Raw genomic sequence first — 16,769 nt, 5'->3', positions numbered from 1 at the left:
ACAGATCTTCACCTAATAAATTGAACTAATTGTCTCCTGCAAATACCACTCCCCCTTTGCTCCTCTTTATTCCCTATGGGAGGGGCTATTCACCATCCATCTGTGCCTTTACTCCCAAGTCAACTCTTGTTCCTTAACTGTTTCCTTCTCCTCCCAATCATTCGGGCAGGGAAGATATGTGGCAGACACTGTCAGTTAAAGAATTTCAGCTGCTGGGGTCTTAGGAAGAGAGCCTTTTCTGCCCCTGTCCCTGCATTGTGGAGCATCTTGACCTCAGACGTAAGGAAATTCCCCAATCTTTTGGCCTTCTGCAAAGGGGTCAAAACTTGGCTGCGTAGCCTTGTGTGGGGGACACAGGGACGCACACAACCATGGGGCTGGCTGGCCCCATGAGAACCCCACCACACCTGTGTTAATAAATGTTAATCCCCCAGCTTGGAATTCTTCATCTTTTGAATTTTTTATAATTTTATTTTATAATTTTTTAAATCTTAAATTATTCTGATTTCAATGTTTAATTTTATTGATTAAACTCTCCAGCATCCAGAGCCCCCCTCCAAGTGAGATGAGTGGTTGAAAAGTATGAAATATAAATAAATAAATTCTAGATAGAGGACAAGAAAGTCCATAAAATTATCCCAATAATAAAATATCAACAAAAATAATAGTAACAAAACTGGTTCTACCAAAGCATATGTTCCGTTATTTACAAGTTCTTAAAGAAGGAAATATATGCACAGGAAGTCCTAAAATTCAAGCTTGTGTTTCTAGATTTGATTTTAAGTGGTATGAAATCACTGGCAAATGAGTTCACATTAGGACTCTGCAGGGCTTAATATCTTCTAGATTGATAGTAAAAAGGGGTTTTCAGTCATGAATGGGCACATTCTGCTATACCTCAGCACCTTTTTTGAGATTAAAGCAACTGCAACTTTTCCTAGGTCACATAGAGTTGCATCTGTCTTCAAAACAGGAACCCTATATATTTTATTTCATATCTCAAAAGAAAAAAGACATGATTGTAGCACACGTCATAGATATATCAGCCAATTATCTTACCCATGAGGTTTCAAATATATGGCAACTGTTCCTTAGTCTTATGTTATTCCTGCTACCTCTCTTGCCAAGCTCACATTTTTGGCACATTTAATATGTAAAATCCCTTATAGTGGATATCTTTCATTCAGAAAAATAGACCTCTCCATGTCAAGAGGAGTCAGCCATGATCAAGGAAAAATACATTTGAATGTGTGCATGTTTCAAACAAAAAAGTGAGGTCTAATCACATGCTTCAGAGTCCAATGTGCAGCAAGTTATTCTTTCACTGTCAAAATGGACACCGAAATAAATTAACCATTTGTTATACTGAAATCAAATTCTTCCAGCAAGAGTCTAATTTTCGGTGCAGAAAACCATGCCAGTCACTGTGATCTATACAAATGTAAATCTATCTTTGACAACCTAACTTTATCGTCATTACGCAAATAAGGCAGAAACAAAAGAATGCCATGTGTTCAAGAGACAGATTTGATGGCAATGGTCCCTTTGTCACAGAAAGAGGGATTTTAACTACTTTCGTGCTATCAAATCCCAAACAAGATGGTCATCCGTGAACTGAAAGCCCAGCCTGAAATATAAACTTCCCAGGAGCACCTTTATTAGTCTACAGCCAACTGTCAATGATAAATCTTGTTTTGTAGTCTCCCACAGGGATGCTTTGTGTGTGCATGGCTGTCAAGAAAAGAATTGTGGGTGTTCCCTTTTTGACTCCAAGACAGTGACTGAAAAGAAGGAAAGGATATCTGCTTTTGTTGATTATTCTTTTGTCTCCCTTTGCAAATCAAAGTGATTCTTAAATGGAATGTTTTGTTAAGATCAGCAAGTTGAAGGATGCTGACACCACGTTCTTCAGAACACTCAAAGGGATGGATCACACTTTTAAGGATACACTACTTTAAACTTCTGTGATTTTGCTGTTGCATCTAATGCCAAGCAAGGTCCAGCCTACAGCTCAGCTCCATGCTGTGTTAATGAACTTCTCTGTAGGAAATTCTCCAGACAAATCAATTGCTCTAATGTAACAGGGTTATACTCTGCAAAGAGTGAAGAATACCTTACTGCACTCTTTCAAGTTCTTCATATAAATACATTCACCACTGTCCTCATTTTCCTTCCATTTGAATGGGATATAAAGGTCAGTTTCATAAAGCAAAACTGGTTATTTGTATTCACAAAGGATGTCTACATGTGAAAAATTCAGTGACAAAAATACTCTTGAAGAAGGGGTGAATAAAAAAAAACAACCCATAGCTAGATATATACTGCAATCTAGAACTGTGGACATTCAGATTCGAGACTCCCTTCAGCTACAGAGCTCTTTGGGAGAGTTTGAACCCATCACTGGTTTGGTTTACAATTTTGCTGAGCCACCAATTCATTTTTACAGGTTGTGCATGCATGCAAGGATGGTGGTTTCTAAATTACAGTTTATGCATAGTAAAAGATGTAAAGATAATCAGCTGTGATTTGGTAAACAACCAAGGTTAACAAAATGATAGCTTAGCACAATGTATAAAACCTATCACTATCTATATATAGAAGTATATTGAGCTCCTGGAAGAAAGATGGAATATAAATGAACCCAAGAGATCAGTAGTCAGCTATGAGATTGTTGAGCTTTAGAAATCATACACAGAAAAAGAACAAAAAATAAGAGTTTATAAAACAGGTTGTTGTTTTTTAAATGGTATGCTTGCTGGCTCAGGTAAACAGATTAGTAGCAGTGCGTCACGAGAACACAGTGAATACTTAATAATTAATTGGCAATATTATTGCATTTTATATCACTTGGGGTATTTTAGACATCTGAAGGACCAAACTAAGTTAGCCATCTTAAGCAATTTACACCTTAATTGTATGGGGTGATCTGTTATAGCAGCAAAACTGCTGTAACAGTTCAAAACTGAGAACTATATTGTGTTGCTCACTATAAATAAGAGGAAACAATAGATAACTCAATGTCCCAAAATATAGCTTTATTATAGCACAATATATGCTTAATTGGAATTAAGGTCCATTGTGTAGTACTTTTGAGGGCTTTTTAAAATGGGAATGATATAGAAATGTTTATATTTACTTCATTAAATGAGTCTTACTTTTCAGAACCAAATATAGCATCTCTTAATTTCCTATCAATCCATCACTAGATTTTAACAGAAAAATTTAGCCACAAGGTTTTAGAACAAACTTTGCAACCATTTTTTATAATGTAATTCCCCAAAATTATTGTTATTTGGTTTAACTGCAGTATATAAGTAGGCAACCTATTGTACTGAATGTATAAATCCTACTAAAAATCATTCATTCATTCATTCCAATTACTGAACAGCCCAGTAACTGCATAAAACCATTGGAGTGAAGTTTATAAATCAAATACATACAGTATATACATGCATATATACTGTACATAGATACATACATTTCTATAGTATAAAATTTTACTCAGACAGCTGTGAGAAAATATTTCACATGGCCTAGAGATTAGAGTTCTTACAATATCTCTACAAAATGAATATGAAAGTCACCTTGAATAGATATGTGCCCCAAACTACAGGGGCACAGACATTCCGGAAGTGGATTCATTATATATCTTTCATCAAGAATGGCCAAAGGAAAGTATTATAGCAAGTCAAAGGGGTCCTTCTAACTACATGGCAAGGATCATGGAGATTAGGGATCCCATTTAAATCAGTTTAGTACTCCATAGTCATTGTTCACCATTTAGAAAGTTACTTGGCTTGCTTATAGTGGAGAGAAGTGAGGAGATAGCTAGAGTAATGCTCATTTCTGTGATAATGATCGTTTTTCTGCAAAATGAAATCCATCCCCCAGTGCTAAAGAAGTCAGCCATATTGGGGGTGGGGGGGAGATAATATTAGGCAAAAATGAAATAAAAATTTTGGCCTCCACATTCATCATACCTGTCTCCAAATGCAGACTACAACTAGAGACTTCAAATGTGGATGTAAAGAATTTAGATGGATGAGTACCAAAGGAGTAAATTTAGAAAGATGACTCGATTGAGCCTACAGAGATGTATAATCCAGGAGTGTCAAACTCAAGGCCCGCGGGCCAGATGCGGCCCACGGGGTGCTTAGATCTGGCCCATGGGGCCACACTGGAAACAATAAAGGATTGGCCTGTGGTGCCTCTGCCAGCAAAAACAGAGCTGGGGAGGGCCACGAGCTCTCGAGCTCCGTTTTCATTGGCAGAGCGCTCAGGCCACCACAGGTGCCCCCAACACAAGTGACATCGAACTGGCATGCCCACCCTGGCCATACCCACCCAGCCCCCCAGGTCAAGCATAACCCTGATGCAGCCCTCAATGAAATCGAGTTTGACAGTCCTGTGCTAGAGGATCAACTTATTATGGTCCAAACAAAAGGCAGGCTTTAATTAGCCTTCCAGACTTCAGAGTAGGATTGTATTAGGAGATTTCATTACCTCAAAACTTTATTTTTGTGAAATTTTCCCTTCTCTTAATTATGGTTCATCATAATTTGTTTTACTGTCTAGTAAAAGTTTTCAAACTAAGTTCATGGATTTTTTTTTTATCAAGGACCAGATTGAATGTTTAAAAACCATGGATAAAAATTAATAACAAGTATTAGAGGTTTATTTAAGAACCCTTTAAATTAATCTAGTTTAAAATAATTCCTTGTAGTCATATAAATAAATAGTAACTCCTACACATGTAATTTTTTAAAAACTGCATGTATAACTAATAAAAGCATTGGTTTGGTTCACATATAAATAGTAAGTAAATAATAATAAAAGTAAATAATAAAATAAATAAATAGATAAATAGAATGTTATCGTTCAAAGTCTTGGGGTAATTCTTAAAACACCCATATTCTCTCTTTCATTACTTTCTTGGATCAAACCACTGCTTCCTATTATTATTATTATTATTATTATTATTATTATTATTATTTTACTAATTCTCTCTTTCATGAAAGCTCAGGGTAGTTTACAAAAGAGCAATAAAACAGTCCTAAATAACACCATTGTAGTAAAACCAACAATGCTTAAAAATAAATTACAAAATTAAAATTCATTTATTGTTTTTAAAAAAACAGAAAAACCAAATTAAAGGCAATTTTTTAAAAGCTGTTTGGTCCTGAAGTAATTATTCTCCTACAAAACCCTGGTGGAAGAAAAACTCTGTATTTCCAGTTCAAATGTGAATAGAAAAATATGGCTTTATTAAAAAGTAAAAGGACTGGTAGTGCAATATGGACATATTTTAATGTTCAAAGCATATAACCAACCACATACTTATTCAAAATTATATTATTATACAAACAACAAACATAGGGACCCAGAGCAGGGAAATTTACTGTCAATGTCAGGGGAGGCATGTTGTTACGTTCAATTAATTACATACCAACCTTTGCTTTAGAAATGTCTTAACTTCTAATTAGTTAGTTTTCGAATAAATGATCTTGCTAGTCTAAAAAGAGGCAAAGAATCTGCTCTTCTAAGCAAACAATTCCGCCATGAAAGATACATATGGGTTTGCTTCAACAAATTTTGGACCAAATACATTGTAATATGTGTACAAGTAGTCCTTAACTTATCCTTACAATCAGGATCAGAATTACCTTGATAAGCAAGGTGGTTGTTAAGTGAGTCTGGCCTGATTTTGTGATCTTTTTTGTCATGGTTGTTAAGCGAATCACTGCAGTTAAACGAATCGAAGTCAATCCAGCTTCCCTCACTGACTTCGTGGCCAGTTGATGGTTGCAAAGTGCCTGAATTGTGATAATAGTATTGTGGGGATGTTGCAAGGGACTTAAGTGTGAGGACTGCTTGTAAGTCATTTTTTTCAGTGCCACTGTAACTGTGGATAGTCACTAAATGAATGGTTAGAATATGTACCAGTTAAAAAATAACAAATATTAATGATATACAATGGTCCTGCAGCATAGGATATTTACTATATAACATTGTTCATTTATCTAGTTACTTCTTAGTGGTTTTAATCTTTAAGTGAAGTGGGATCGTAAGTTGATTACGGTCAATTATCTATTGGACTGGCATGTAAGTCGAAGGAAGGAAGGAAGGAAGGAAGGAAGGAAGGAAGGAAGGAAGGAAGGAAGGAAATATTGCTATCACCAAAGTCTTCATTTTCTTCACAGGCCATTATAATTATTACAATATCAATTTGTTTTGAAAAACTTGAAGGATTGATACAATAACCGATCTAACCTCTAAGCTACTACTTTTGCTAAATAGGTTAAAATAGAAGATAACTCTACGCTTAGTGCAAATTAGATAGCAGAATAAATATCTTGTTTTAAAACTGACAATATGCTTATACAATGGAACAATTCATGCAGAATACTCTGAACAATATGCAAAAGAAATATGATTATAATATTATAACAAAAACACAGAACATAGAAGCTTTTTTAAAAGTAATATTAATAACAACAACACTGTCATAACTCAACAAGTACATGTTTATACTTACAAAGCCAAGAGAAAAAATCCACCTGCATAAATTAAAAAAAATCTATTTGCTGAAAAAAGTAAAACTGTGAAGTCTGGAAAAAATTATCAGTAGGATAGTTCAAACCATAGATAAGGCTTTTCAGTCAATTTAAAAATAAGTTTTTGAAAACTATTTCTCTGGGCAAATCAAGTGATTTTTCAAAATCAGGTTATTCAAATTCTCCTAAACAGAATCACATTTCCAGTAGTAGATGCCTATAAAGATATCCATGCCTCCTTAATGGAAAAGAGATTCAGATCTGCTTAGAAAAGGAGGCAAGGAAGAGTGTATTTGAGAATGGGTGTCAAACTAATTCCCAGAGTGCATCCAGGTACCTTTTCCACAAATCACCTGTTCAACTTCCACTGCAGCTCCACCTGTCTTGACTGCAGACAGGAAAATGTGTAACAACACAGAAGACAGTTACTTCAGAGAAGGAAAAAATGTCAGTGCAGAACAGTTAATCCTGACATAACGAGGAGAAAGAAAAGAACTAGGATAAATGTGCTGGTAAAATTTAATCATTCTTGCTGAACTTATCTAGTAGATCTTGGTAAAGCCTGCACTAGTTGAATAATGACTACAAGACCTGAAGCGTAGTAAAACCTGAATAAAGTAAATTGCCTTGCAGACCTGAAGAATGCCAGCCATTCGTTTTGCAAGAGATCTTAGAAGTCTTGTCAGTTTGTCAAACAGTAGGATATATAAGTCAGTCTTCTCCACATGGTATCTTTCAGATAAGGTAGAACTGCAGATTCCAAATTTTAGTCAGCTTGTTCAGCCTCAATATATCATTTCCAAGGGACAATAGTATATACAAATTATAAAAGTGCATAATAATTAAGACAAGGCGCTTTTTAAAAGATGTCCATACTCTACAAACTGCAGAATCTCTTGACACATCTTTCACTCAGTATATTCTATTCAGCTAGAAATGGGGTAGCGAGAATATCTCTGAATCTAACCTAGAAACGTACAAAAGTCCACAAGGATCAATCCTTGTTTATGCAACACATTATGTCAAGAAGTTTACTTTGGCTTAACATGTTGAGCAAACCAAATTATTGTGATCTATATCATGCTATATGTTATGTCTAATTGCATTAACTACAGCAGTTAACAATGGTTATTCAATCAATTATATCAATTTCATATCTAAACCATAGCTCAACACATGTTGATCCACTTGATCTCTTTCCCAACCTGAATCCTTCCCTAGGAATCCAAATCACAATCCACACTGCTGTTACATCTTTTTTTTTAAATCCACCTCAATTTCCAGAGTAAGAAATTTGCCCTTTCTCAAAGCTCCAACTTGATTTTTTTCAATCCTGAAGGTACTATAAATCTTGAGAATCCAACTCTGATTTCCCCAGCTCTCTTCCAATGTTGCTTCTTAGTATTTGGAACATAATGACAAAATGTTACTTATTCTGTGATTAAGCATAACATTCAAACAAGACATCAACTGTAGCTGAGAAGGCTTAGGTATTGTGATCATTCAATTTTTAATAAAAGTATGATAGGTGTTTTCTGCCATTTGCTGAAAAGAACATTCCAAGTGGAGAATCAGGATGGGAATTCCAAATTGTAGCTAGGTGAGTTCTAGAGAAAGCCAACATCTTACCAACATCACTTTTATCAGTACTGGTATGCCAATAAGAACTGTTTCAACTGGCAGGCAAATGTACCTGGAAGTAATTGAACTTTTAGATAAATCAGACTTCTCCATCTTAGTACCCTCTCTTAGTACCCTCCAGGTGTGCTGAACTTCAGTTCACATGGAAGTTTGTAATAAGGTTTTCCTGTGGTATTTTCTTTTTATGAGACAGGCAGGCAGGCAATCAAGGAGGGAAAAGGGAAGAAATCGTGTTAGAAATGGAAATTATTTAGATAATGTGTTTGCCAACTTTATGATTTATTTAATTTATTTAGACCACCTATATAATTCAATTACCCAGCTGGATTTCAAAGTTTACTATAAGTAGAAAGCAAAATAAAATAGACTTGCAGTTTAATGCTAGCAAACTAGGATGAGTGTTGCAAAACCAGATCCATTTGAACACACAAATGTGAACAAGGTTTAACCGTACAGTTATATGTTGCTCTCATTTCCAGCCCTTGTGATTCTACAATGAGCTGCAAATAAATGCACCCAGAATATAGAAACCAATACTAAGACCTTTCCAAACACCTAAGCACTTATTTTGAAAAAATGTTTCACCGTTCCCCAAAACAATGCAAATTCCAAATACATTGTTAATGTACGTATATTAATTGTTAGGGGCATATCCATTTTCCAAACGCAATTGAATTACAAGCAGCAAGCCACTCCTTATTCATTCCAACAGACAGGGCCTCCTACCCTTTTCACACAGAGAAGGATGGAGGGTTATTTACTTCACCAGCAAATAAAAGAATATATTGCCTTTGTAAAAACAATTTTAGAAAGAAAGTAATTCTCAGATTTAATCATACAAGCCCAGCAAAAGGCAAACAGATTTCCTTTCCATGATACATTAAAGAGAGAGAGAGAGAGGCATAAGCCTAATTGTTCTACATCCTCACAGTGCACATCCCTATAGTATTCCAGAAACACTTTCATTTGGTGGATAAACCATTATTTATAACTGTCCTGCAAATGAAGGCAGGATGAGAAAGACAGGAATGATTCTGTAAAAGCCTTTGACTACAATATCTGCTGGGAAGGTAAAACATCAGGACTTTTTCCCAAGGCTCAACAAAAGAAGCTGGAAAGAGACACTGAAGCCAGGAAGCTGAAACCTGGGACCTGGAGGACAAACCATTTCTGTCCCCTTACCTGCTATTGGGGAAGTCAGAGTTGCGGGCACCGACAGTAAGATGGGCAGCAATACCAGGAACCCTGTCCAAAGCACCAGGTGTCGGGCAGTGCACCAAGGTGGACCTGGGCGATAGAGGAGCAGCGTGACCAAGGCAACCATGAAGCATCTCAACCCATCCATGGCAAAGCATCAAGTCATCATCTCAGCCACCTCCGGCATCCCTCAGACGAAATCGCTGAGTGGGCTGTACACTTTCTCCTCTGAACATCCAACACCAGCGGTCAAGCAATCAGTCATCGAAGGCATGGGGAGGTGGGGGGGGTTCCCCACATCTACCCCCGTTTCCTTGGCTGTCAAATTGCAGGAGAAAGCGGGCCAATGTGGAAAAGCCCGCAAGTGACCCAAGGGAGAAAGGGGGGGGGGAATCTCTTGTGGGGAGCAGGCAGGGTCAAGCGAACAAGTGAAGAGAGAACCTGCACTATGGAAAAGAAGGTGGGGGTGGGGGGGGTGGGGGAAGGAGGGAGGCGATAAAGTGAAAGGAGCTTCTCCTACGTTGAAAGGGTGGGGTGTGGATTCGTGTATCCCGTTCCGAGGCGCTGTTGGGAGGAAGGAACCGGCGCGAAAAGGATGGATGGAGCCAGACCGCTCGCAAGATGTGGAGAAGGCAGAGCGGGCAGACAGAAAGGAACCGGAGGGATTCAGGCTTGGGCGGCGGGGAAAAGGGGGGGTTGGAGAAGAGAGAAAGGGAGCCCCCGAACTGGGATGGGGAAGGGAGTTGCAACCCAAAGGCAGAAGAAGCGGCGCAGCGGAAGGCAAGCAGCGGCCCAGGGCGCGGGAGGCGAGGCCCCTTCCTCGGGTACAGCCGGGGGGCTGCAAATGCCAGGAGAAGAGCGGGAAAAGCGGGAGAGGCAGAGGCCGGAGAAAAGTCAGCTGGCGGATCTATTCCGGCAGTCCAGGCTTCTTGCTTTTCCAGAGTCCAGGAAGAGGAAAGAGAGAGAGAGGGAGAGAGAGAGAGAGAGAAGAAGAAAAGGGACCGGCTGCTCGCGGTTCCTTCTTGGCCTTTCCCGACTCTTCACGTGGGATGGAGCGGCAGCGGCGCTCCTGCAGCTAACGGGAAGCCTCCCTCATTTTGTCTTCTCTGCGCCCTCCTTCTCTTCCAAAGAGCCCACCCTCCAGCTTCCCAGTGACGCTCCTTCGGCGGCGGCGAGGAGGAGGAGGAGGAGGAGAAGGGAGGGGAGGCGGAGGAGAAAGCGGAGACAAAGAGGGCGGGAGCGGGAGCGGGGGCGTGTGGGCTGGTGGGGGGGAAGAGACAAGGCGAGGCGTGGAAAGCACCTGCGCGCGCGCTGGTGGCTGGATGGGCACGCGCGAGAGGGCGCGCGCCACTCCCGCGCGTGGCGGGGAGTTGAGGGTGCCGAGGGGCAGACCGGGCAGCGGCGAAGAAAGCCGGGAGGGAGCGGGCGCGGGCCCGCCTGACGCACAAACTCCTCGGCTGGGCAGCCCACGGCGAGCGCGCGCTGGGGCGGAGCGCGGGGGCAGGGTTTCATTAACAAAACGAACAAAAAGAGAGAGAGAGAGAGAGAGAGAGAAAGGGAAAGCAATGGGTGGGTGGGTGGGAAGGCCGGGAGGGAAGGCGAGATCGCGGTGGCGTCACCAAGGCCGAACTTCGCCTCTCCTCCCTGCTCCTCGCTTTTTCCTCTTCCCGTTGCAGTTCCGTCCACTAAGCCGGACGGCGAAAAGGGAAAGCGGGTTTTAGCGGCCAGAAGCCGGGCAGGCCCTCCGCGAGGGGGAGTAAAGGAGCGCCTGCTTGGGAGGCGGTTCAGCAGAAGGCGAAGGACGCCTGCCCGCCAGTTGAAGTTGGTCGGGGTAGGGGAGGCTTCACTTTTTTTTTTTTTAATGAGACCCCCATCTTCGCTTTTCTGCGCCCTCGACTTGCAAAGGAACAAAAGACGGAGCGCACGCAGCCTCCTGTGGGGGAAGCTGGGGACAGATGGTAGCACCCGCACGGACGTCTTTAAGTGCTTCCTCGCTTAATGCCCAGGGAGATTCTGTCATCCAGGTCGGAGTGGCCCCAAAAGTGGATTTTCGAAAGGCAACTGGACTTTCTTTGTTTTTCCTTCAAGAAGTTTCGCTTCTCATCCAAGAAGCTTCTTCAGTCCTGAAGTTTCTTGGATGAAGAACTGAAGAAGCTTCTGGGATGAGAAACAAAATGTCTTCAAGGAAAAAACAAAGAAAATCCAGTTGCCTGTTGTTGAAAAAGCACCTTTGGGACCTCGCTTGCTTAATGTTTTGAAAAAATCCCAATGTGCCTTAGACTTAGAATAACTTTACTGTCACTTTGAATGTACACTAATCAGCATACATTAAAATGAAATTTCATTGCATGCAGCTCTCAAAGGGTCTCCACCTCCAATTACACTACACAGACATGAATGAATGAATGAATAAATAAATAAACAAAACAAAAAAATACAAAATGGTGCATATACCCACATATATGACACAGAGAAACAACACAGCCTAGTTTGGATATAGACATATACATGGTGATAAAAACCAATCTTGCAAGTTTACCAGACAGATGGCATAGGGAACAAAGCTGTTACAGAATCTGGTAGTCCTACTTGGAAACCTCCTTCCAGAGGGGAGTAACAGAAACAGACCATAAAGTGAGTGTGGACTCTCTAACAATGCTTTGAGCTCTAAGCATGTCTGGCATGAGAATGTAAGAACATGGCATAAGAACATCTTTTGGTACTGCAGGCATGTAAAAGTTGTTAATTTAACAACCATCTATTTCCAGCTGGACCCTTGAATAAATTGTAATATGTTTTAAAAGTGATGTTCCCAGCCCACACAGAAAACAACTTGTTGGCAGGATTAACATAGCAAGACGACAGTTGGGTGAGTTGCTGGCTTACACTGCATTATTTTATAGAATATTAAATAGAATATATTTACTTTTACACTTGGTGTTTAACCCAGTCTTTTGTAATCATGGGGAAATCATGAGGTACCCAACAACATGGTGAACCTTGGTTGGAAAGAATTTGCAATTTAACAGTCCTTGGGTCTGTTCTTCCAATAATCTTCAACATCTGACGCCAATGCTGCCTAATTTGGGGTTGGTCAGATCCAGGTCACCAATCAGATTAAGCTATAATATAAGAATCAGAGGTAGAATTCAGCAGGTTCTGACCAATTCTGGAGAAACGGTAGTGGAAATTTTGACTGGCCCCGCCCCCATCTATTCTCTGCCTCCCAAGTCCCAGCTGATCACCTGGGTCTTCTTTTGTTGCCCTGCACAGGAGAATGGAGCTGGAAAGCAGGTTAGTGGGGTGGGGAGGGAATGGGGTTTTTGCAGTAATCTTCCCCCAGGAGTAGGGAGGGAATGGAGATTTTACAATATCCTCCTGCCATGTCCACCAAGCCACGCCCACCAAGCCACGCCATGCCCACCAAGCCACACCCACAGAACTGGTAGTAAAAATTTTTGAATCCCACCACTGATAAGAATGCTAGGTTAGCTTAACAATTGTCACAAAAATATGGTAAAATCAGGTCGGTCACATGAGTGCCTCAACATATGACTGTCATGACATAGGATGGAAGTTTACCTGCACTGGTACATTAATATTGAATTTCTTGGGAGAAAATTGACCAACATTTGTAAAAGAATCTACCCAGATAGCTGTTTTAAAAAAAACCTTATGTGCTCTAGCTATTTTCAGAATATGATATTTACTTCTCTATTTTTATACTTCTTAAATCTAACCAGTATTATTATTTTTTTTTGCAGTTTTCTTTTCTGAATTGTTAGTCTGTATTTCATTTCCCATTTCACTCAGTTAATTTGTCCACAGAGTTATGCCTTGGATACTTTATGCACTATAGCCCTTTCTGTATTTTTTGTGGTTCTGATATATAAAATATGAAAGTATATAAGATACTTCCAATAAAATATGTGGACTTCTCATGTTGATTTTTTTTTTTCAGTAAGTAATTTAGATTTTAAAAAATTATCTACTTCAGAAATGTTCTACTATTCGATGTCCACCATTTGCGTTACAATAATCAAAGGCAGCAATTTGAGAGCCACCACAGGTGGTAACATTTAGAAAGCTTTGACTGATCTTAAAAATGCTAAGGAGTGTCAAATCTGCCTAATAACTAGGATGGGAAACCATTCAGAAAATTCTGAGTGATGGACTAGTGTGGACATCCTAGAAAAAAGAAGTGGTAAACAACTTCCTTATCTCAAGCAACAATGTGAATTTGGTTGTGTAGTCATCAGGAGTCAAACTCAACCTGGGGATCTTTACCTTGTAGTTTGAGTGGCATAGATAATGGTTATTGTCTAGCCTTCTTTTTCCCCTCCCTCTATGATTATAATAAGGCTACAAAGAGGAGTAGGCACCAGTGGCCATATTTACAATCACAAACATGGTGTGAGATATCCTTAATAAGCACTATTTTTTAAAAAAATATCTCAGAAGATTTGTCTAGCCATTAAAACAACAATGCATTGAGGGCACTTGGATTCCCATGAATTAAGTCATATCATCTCGTGGCATACAGGAAATGTGCCTTTCCTGTTGTAAGACCTTCCTTTTGCAATAGCATCCCCCCACCTAGAGATACAAATATCTTTCATCCTGATGAAGTTCAGGAAGGTATTCTTTTAGGCAAGTTGACCCAAGACTTGTTCAAATTAAACAAACATAAACTGTGTATAAAAGCAAACCTTTTTAAATGTGGCACTGGGAATTCTTTGCACTCCCAGCCAAGAGTCATTTAAACCTAATTGTCTGAGATAAAAGCAAGCCCTTTCAAGATTGTAAAAGACTGGCAAGAACAGAAGTCTAATTACTGATAAATATCCACCGACAGAAGTTTCAAAAACGAACCAGAGTTAGCAGGTCTTCAACGAAGACTCAGAGAACTTCTTTGCTTCCTGCAAAGAACACATCCCTGAGGGCTGGTTTTTATCCCTTATGGGAGGGGCCGTCACCTTCCAGCCTTATTCCTGAGTCGCCCTTGCTGCTTCAGCTGCTCTCTCCTTTGAGCAGCCATGCGCACATGCTCACTGGGCACATGCTCCCCGGGGTCCCCTGCTTCACTGCTGCCAGACTCCAAAAGCTCCAAAGGCAGCACCCCACTCTCAGATAGTCCTGGCCCCATCCCTGCATCAGATGCAGGCCCCTCGTCCAAGTCCTTGCGAGACTCCCTGACTGGTTCCCTTTCGTCCTCGTTGTCAGAGACCTCTGCCATCTGCACCTGCTGCAGTGAATCACAACAAGGGGAGAATTACTGTTGAATGAGTTTTTGCTTATATATTTATCTAAGTCACTTATTTTTCTCTCTCTCTTTTCTGTACTGTTTCCCCTCCCAAACCAGATCAATGGATCACTGAACACATCAAACCAGAGTTCTCACCAACCTCAAATTATCCTACTTTGGACATATCATGTGAAGATCTAGAGAAGGTTCTAAGGCTTAGAAAGATGAAAGAAAAGAGACGAACCAGCAGCAAGGTGGATGGACTCAGTTACAGTAGTGATGGATACACTGTTGTGAAAACCTGAAATAACAAGTTAGGATAGATCATTGTGGAGAATATTGATTTATGTGGTTGCTAGGAGCTGTAATGATTCAATGGCACGCAATCAATCAATCACCCTTTGTAAACTGTAAGCTACCCAAAGTCATCAGGAGTTGGGCAGCCTCCAAAACTGCAAAATAAATAAATGAGTTTAAATGTCAGCTGAAGCATGCAGGAAAATAGCCAAGCTTTTGCAAAAGTACATCTTCCATCACACAACTATAGAATTCTCTATCTAACAGTAGGAATTTTGTTAAGGGGGCAAAGTGACAGGGTAGAATGTGCTTATAATCTGCTACAATATGCCTGTGTGTTTTTCTTTCATATGTGCTTTGTAACTAAATTGACAGGAACACAATACAGCAATGTTAAGAATGTAATGGATATTTTTGGCAATGCCTCTTTTTCACAAATTTGTCAGGAAAAGAAATGTGTACTTTAAAATAGCACTCTGGGAAGCTGCTTTAAACAAAATCAGACAAAGTGGTCCATTGGTCTTATTCAGGTTGATGGGCACCAGTTCTCAAGAGCCTGCTATGGATTTACCAGATCCTACTCAAAAAAGTCAAATAAAGGTAGGTACATTAAGCTCCAGCTTAGTCAAGGAATCAGGACCCTGGACAGAGTACCAGAAGAAGACTGGTTGTAGAATTTCCTTTATGGATGGAGAGCTGTTGCTTCAGCAAAATGCATAACTTTTCTCAACCTTTTCAAAGCTAGCCAGGAGCTAGTGGTGCCATTTCAAGAAGATGAAAAAGAAGAAGAGAATTGAAATAGATTTTTATTTAGCTAACATATTATATACCAACAACAAAGTTCTTCGGCAATTTACAATATGTGGAAGAATGTAAAGGGTGACATTTTCCTTTCTTTTGCATTACGGACCAATTTTTATACCTTTGGTTAGTGTGAACTGAAACTTAATGTCAAATTATTTGAAGTAGTAAAACCAAAATCAATCGGAAAGAACTCCAAGAGGATTTCTCAGAATTAGTAATATGGATAACAATTCTAGAAAGCAGCTAGGAAAAGGGCAACATTTATTTTAGAATCTATTAGAGAAGAGATTGAAAATAGAACTTACCCATGTAACAAGATATCTTTTATCCAAATATGAGTATATGGGTTGCCATAGATGCATTATGGAATTTCTTACCATAAAATGTTCTGATGGCCACAAATATGGACAGCTTTACATGTGGATTTGACACATTTAGATTTACCAAGAATATGACTTATAAACAAAAGCTACAAAGTACTTCCAGAATTGGAAGAAATTTTTTCTGAATACCTTTTGCTGTGAAAAAACTATGGGAGAAATTATACACTTTCCAGCCTCTGGACCTTTAAGAAAATAATTGGACTTTTCTCTGGTAGGGAAGAATTACTATATTCGTTTTCCTTTATCCTTTAGACTACTCCCCAGCACAAATAATTCAGTGTAGCTTTATAATGAAGGAATGTTATCAATTGTATGATGGGATAAGCTTTTGTAGATTAGAGGCTACTTCATAATATGTAAGCTTCTTCTCTACAAAAACTTCTGCCATTAGAAATCTGTTCATCTTTGAAGTGCTGCAAGTAGCCTTTGTCAAACTGTCCCAGCTGTTCATTGGAAACTGCCTCTTTCTTGGATGTATTATTTATTTCAGAACCCCCAATTATCAGGATGCAAACACTTCTCATCTCTGGTCCTGCCTGGTTTCAGGAGTAACTAGCAGCAAAAATATTCTGAACTAAGATGGAGAGTTTGAAGTTTACTCAATTTCCCTTTCAGATGTTGCATAGCTGCTATAAAATATAAACAGAA

At 39.6% G+C, this 16,769-nt stretch overlaps 1 protein-coding gene across 3 annotated transcripts in view; it reads right to left on the bottom strand.

Annotated features, from left to right (window-relative positions):
• KIAA1549 (KIAA1549 ortholog) overlaps positions 1–10,601 on the bottom strand; it is a 121,247-nt gene extending 110,646 nt beyond the window's left edge. For all 3 annotated transcript variants that reach the window (XM_087934910.1, XM_087934912.1, XM_087934911.1), the window contains exon 1: positions 9,378–10,601. In XM_087934910.1, the coding sequence (XP_087791036.1) occupies positions 9,378–9,540 (163 nt within the window). In that variant the 5' untranslated portion in view covers positions 9,541–10,601. The remainder of the gene's footprint in view (positions 1–9,377) is intronic.
• Between the last annotated feature and the right edge of the window lie 6,168 nt (positions 10,602–16,769).

This window comes from Pseudonaja textilis, chromosome 5 (assembly GCF_049901715.1).
Source record: "Pseudonaja textilis isolate UNSWEBS1 chromosome 5, rPseTex1.2, whole genome shotgun sequence".
Classification (NCBI taxonomy): Eukaryota; Metazoa; Chordata; class Lepidosauria; order Squamata; family Elapidae; genus Pseudonaja; species Pseudonaja textilis.
The sequence above is the reverse complement of the archived record's forward strand: the minus strand, read 5'-3'. Positions and strand labels throughout refer to the sequence as shown.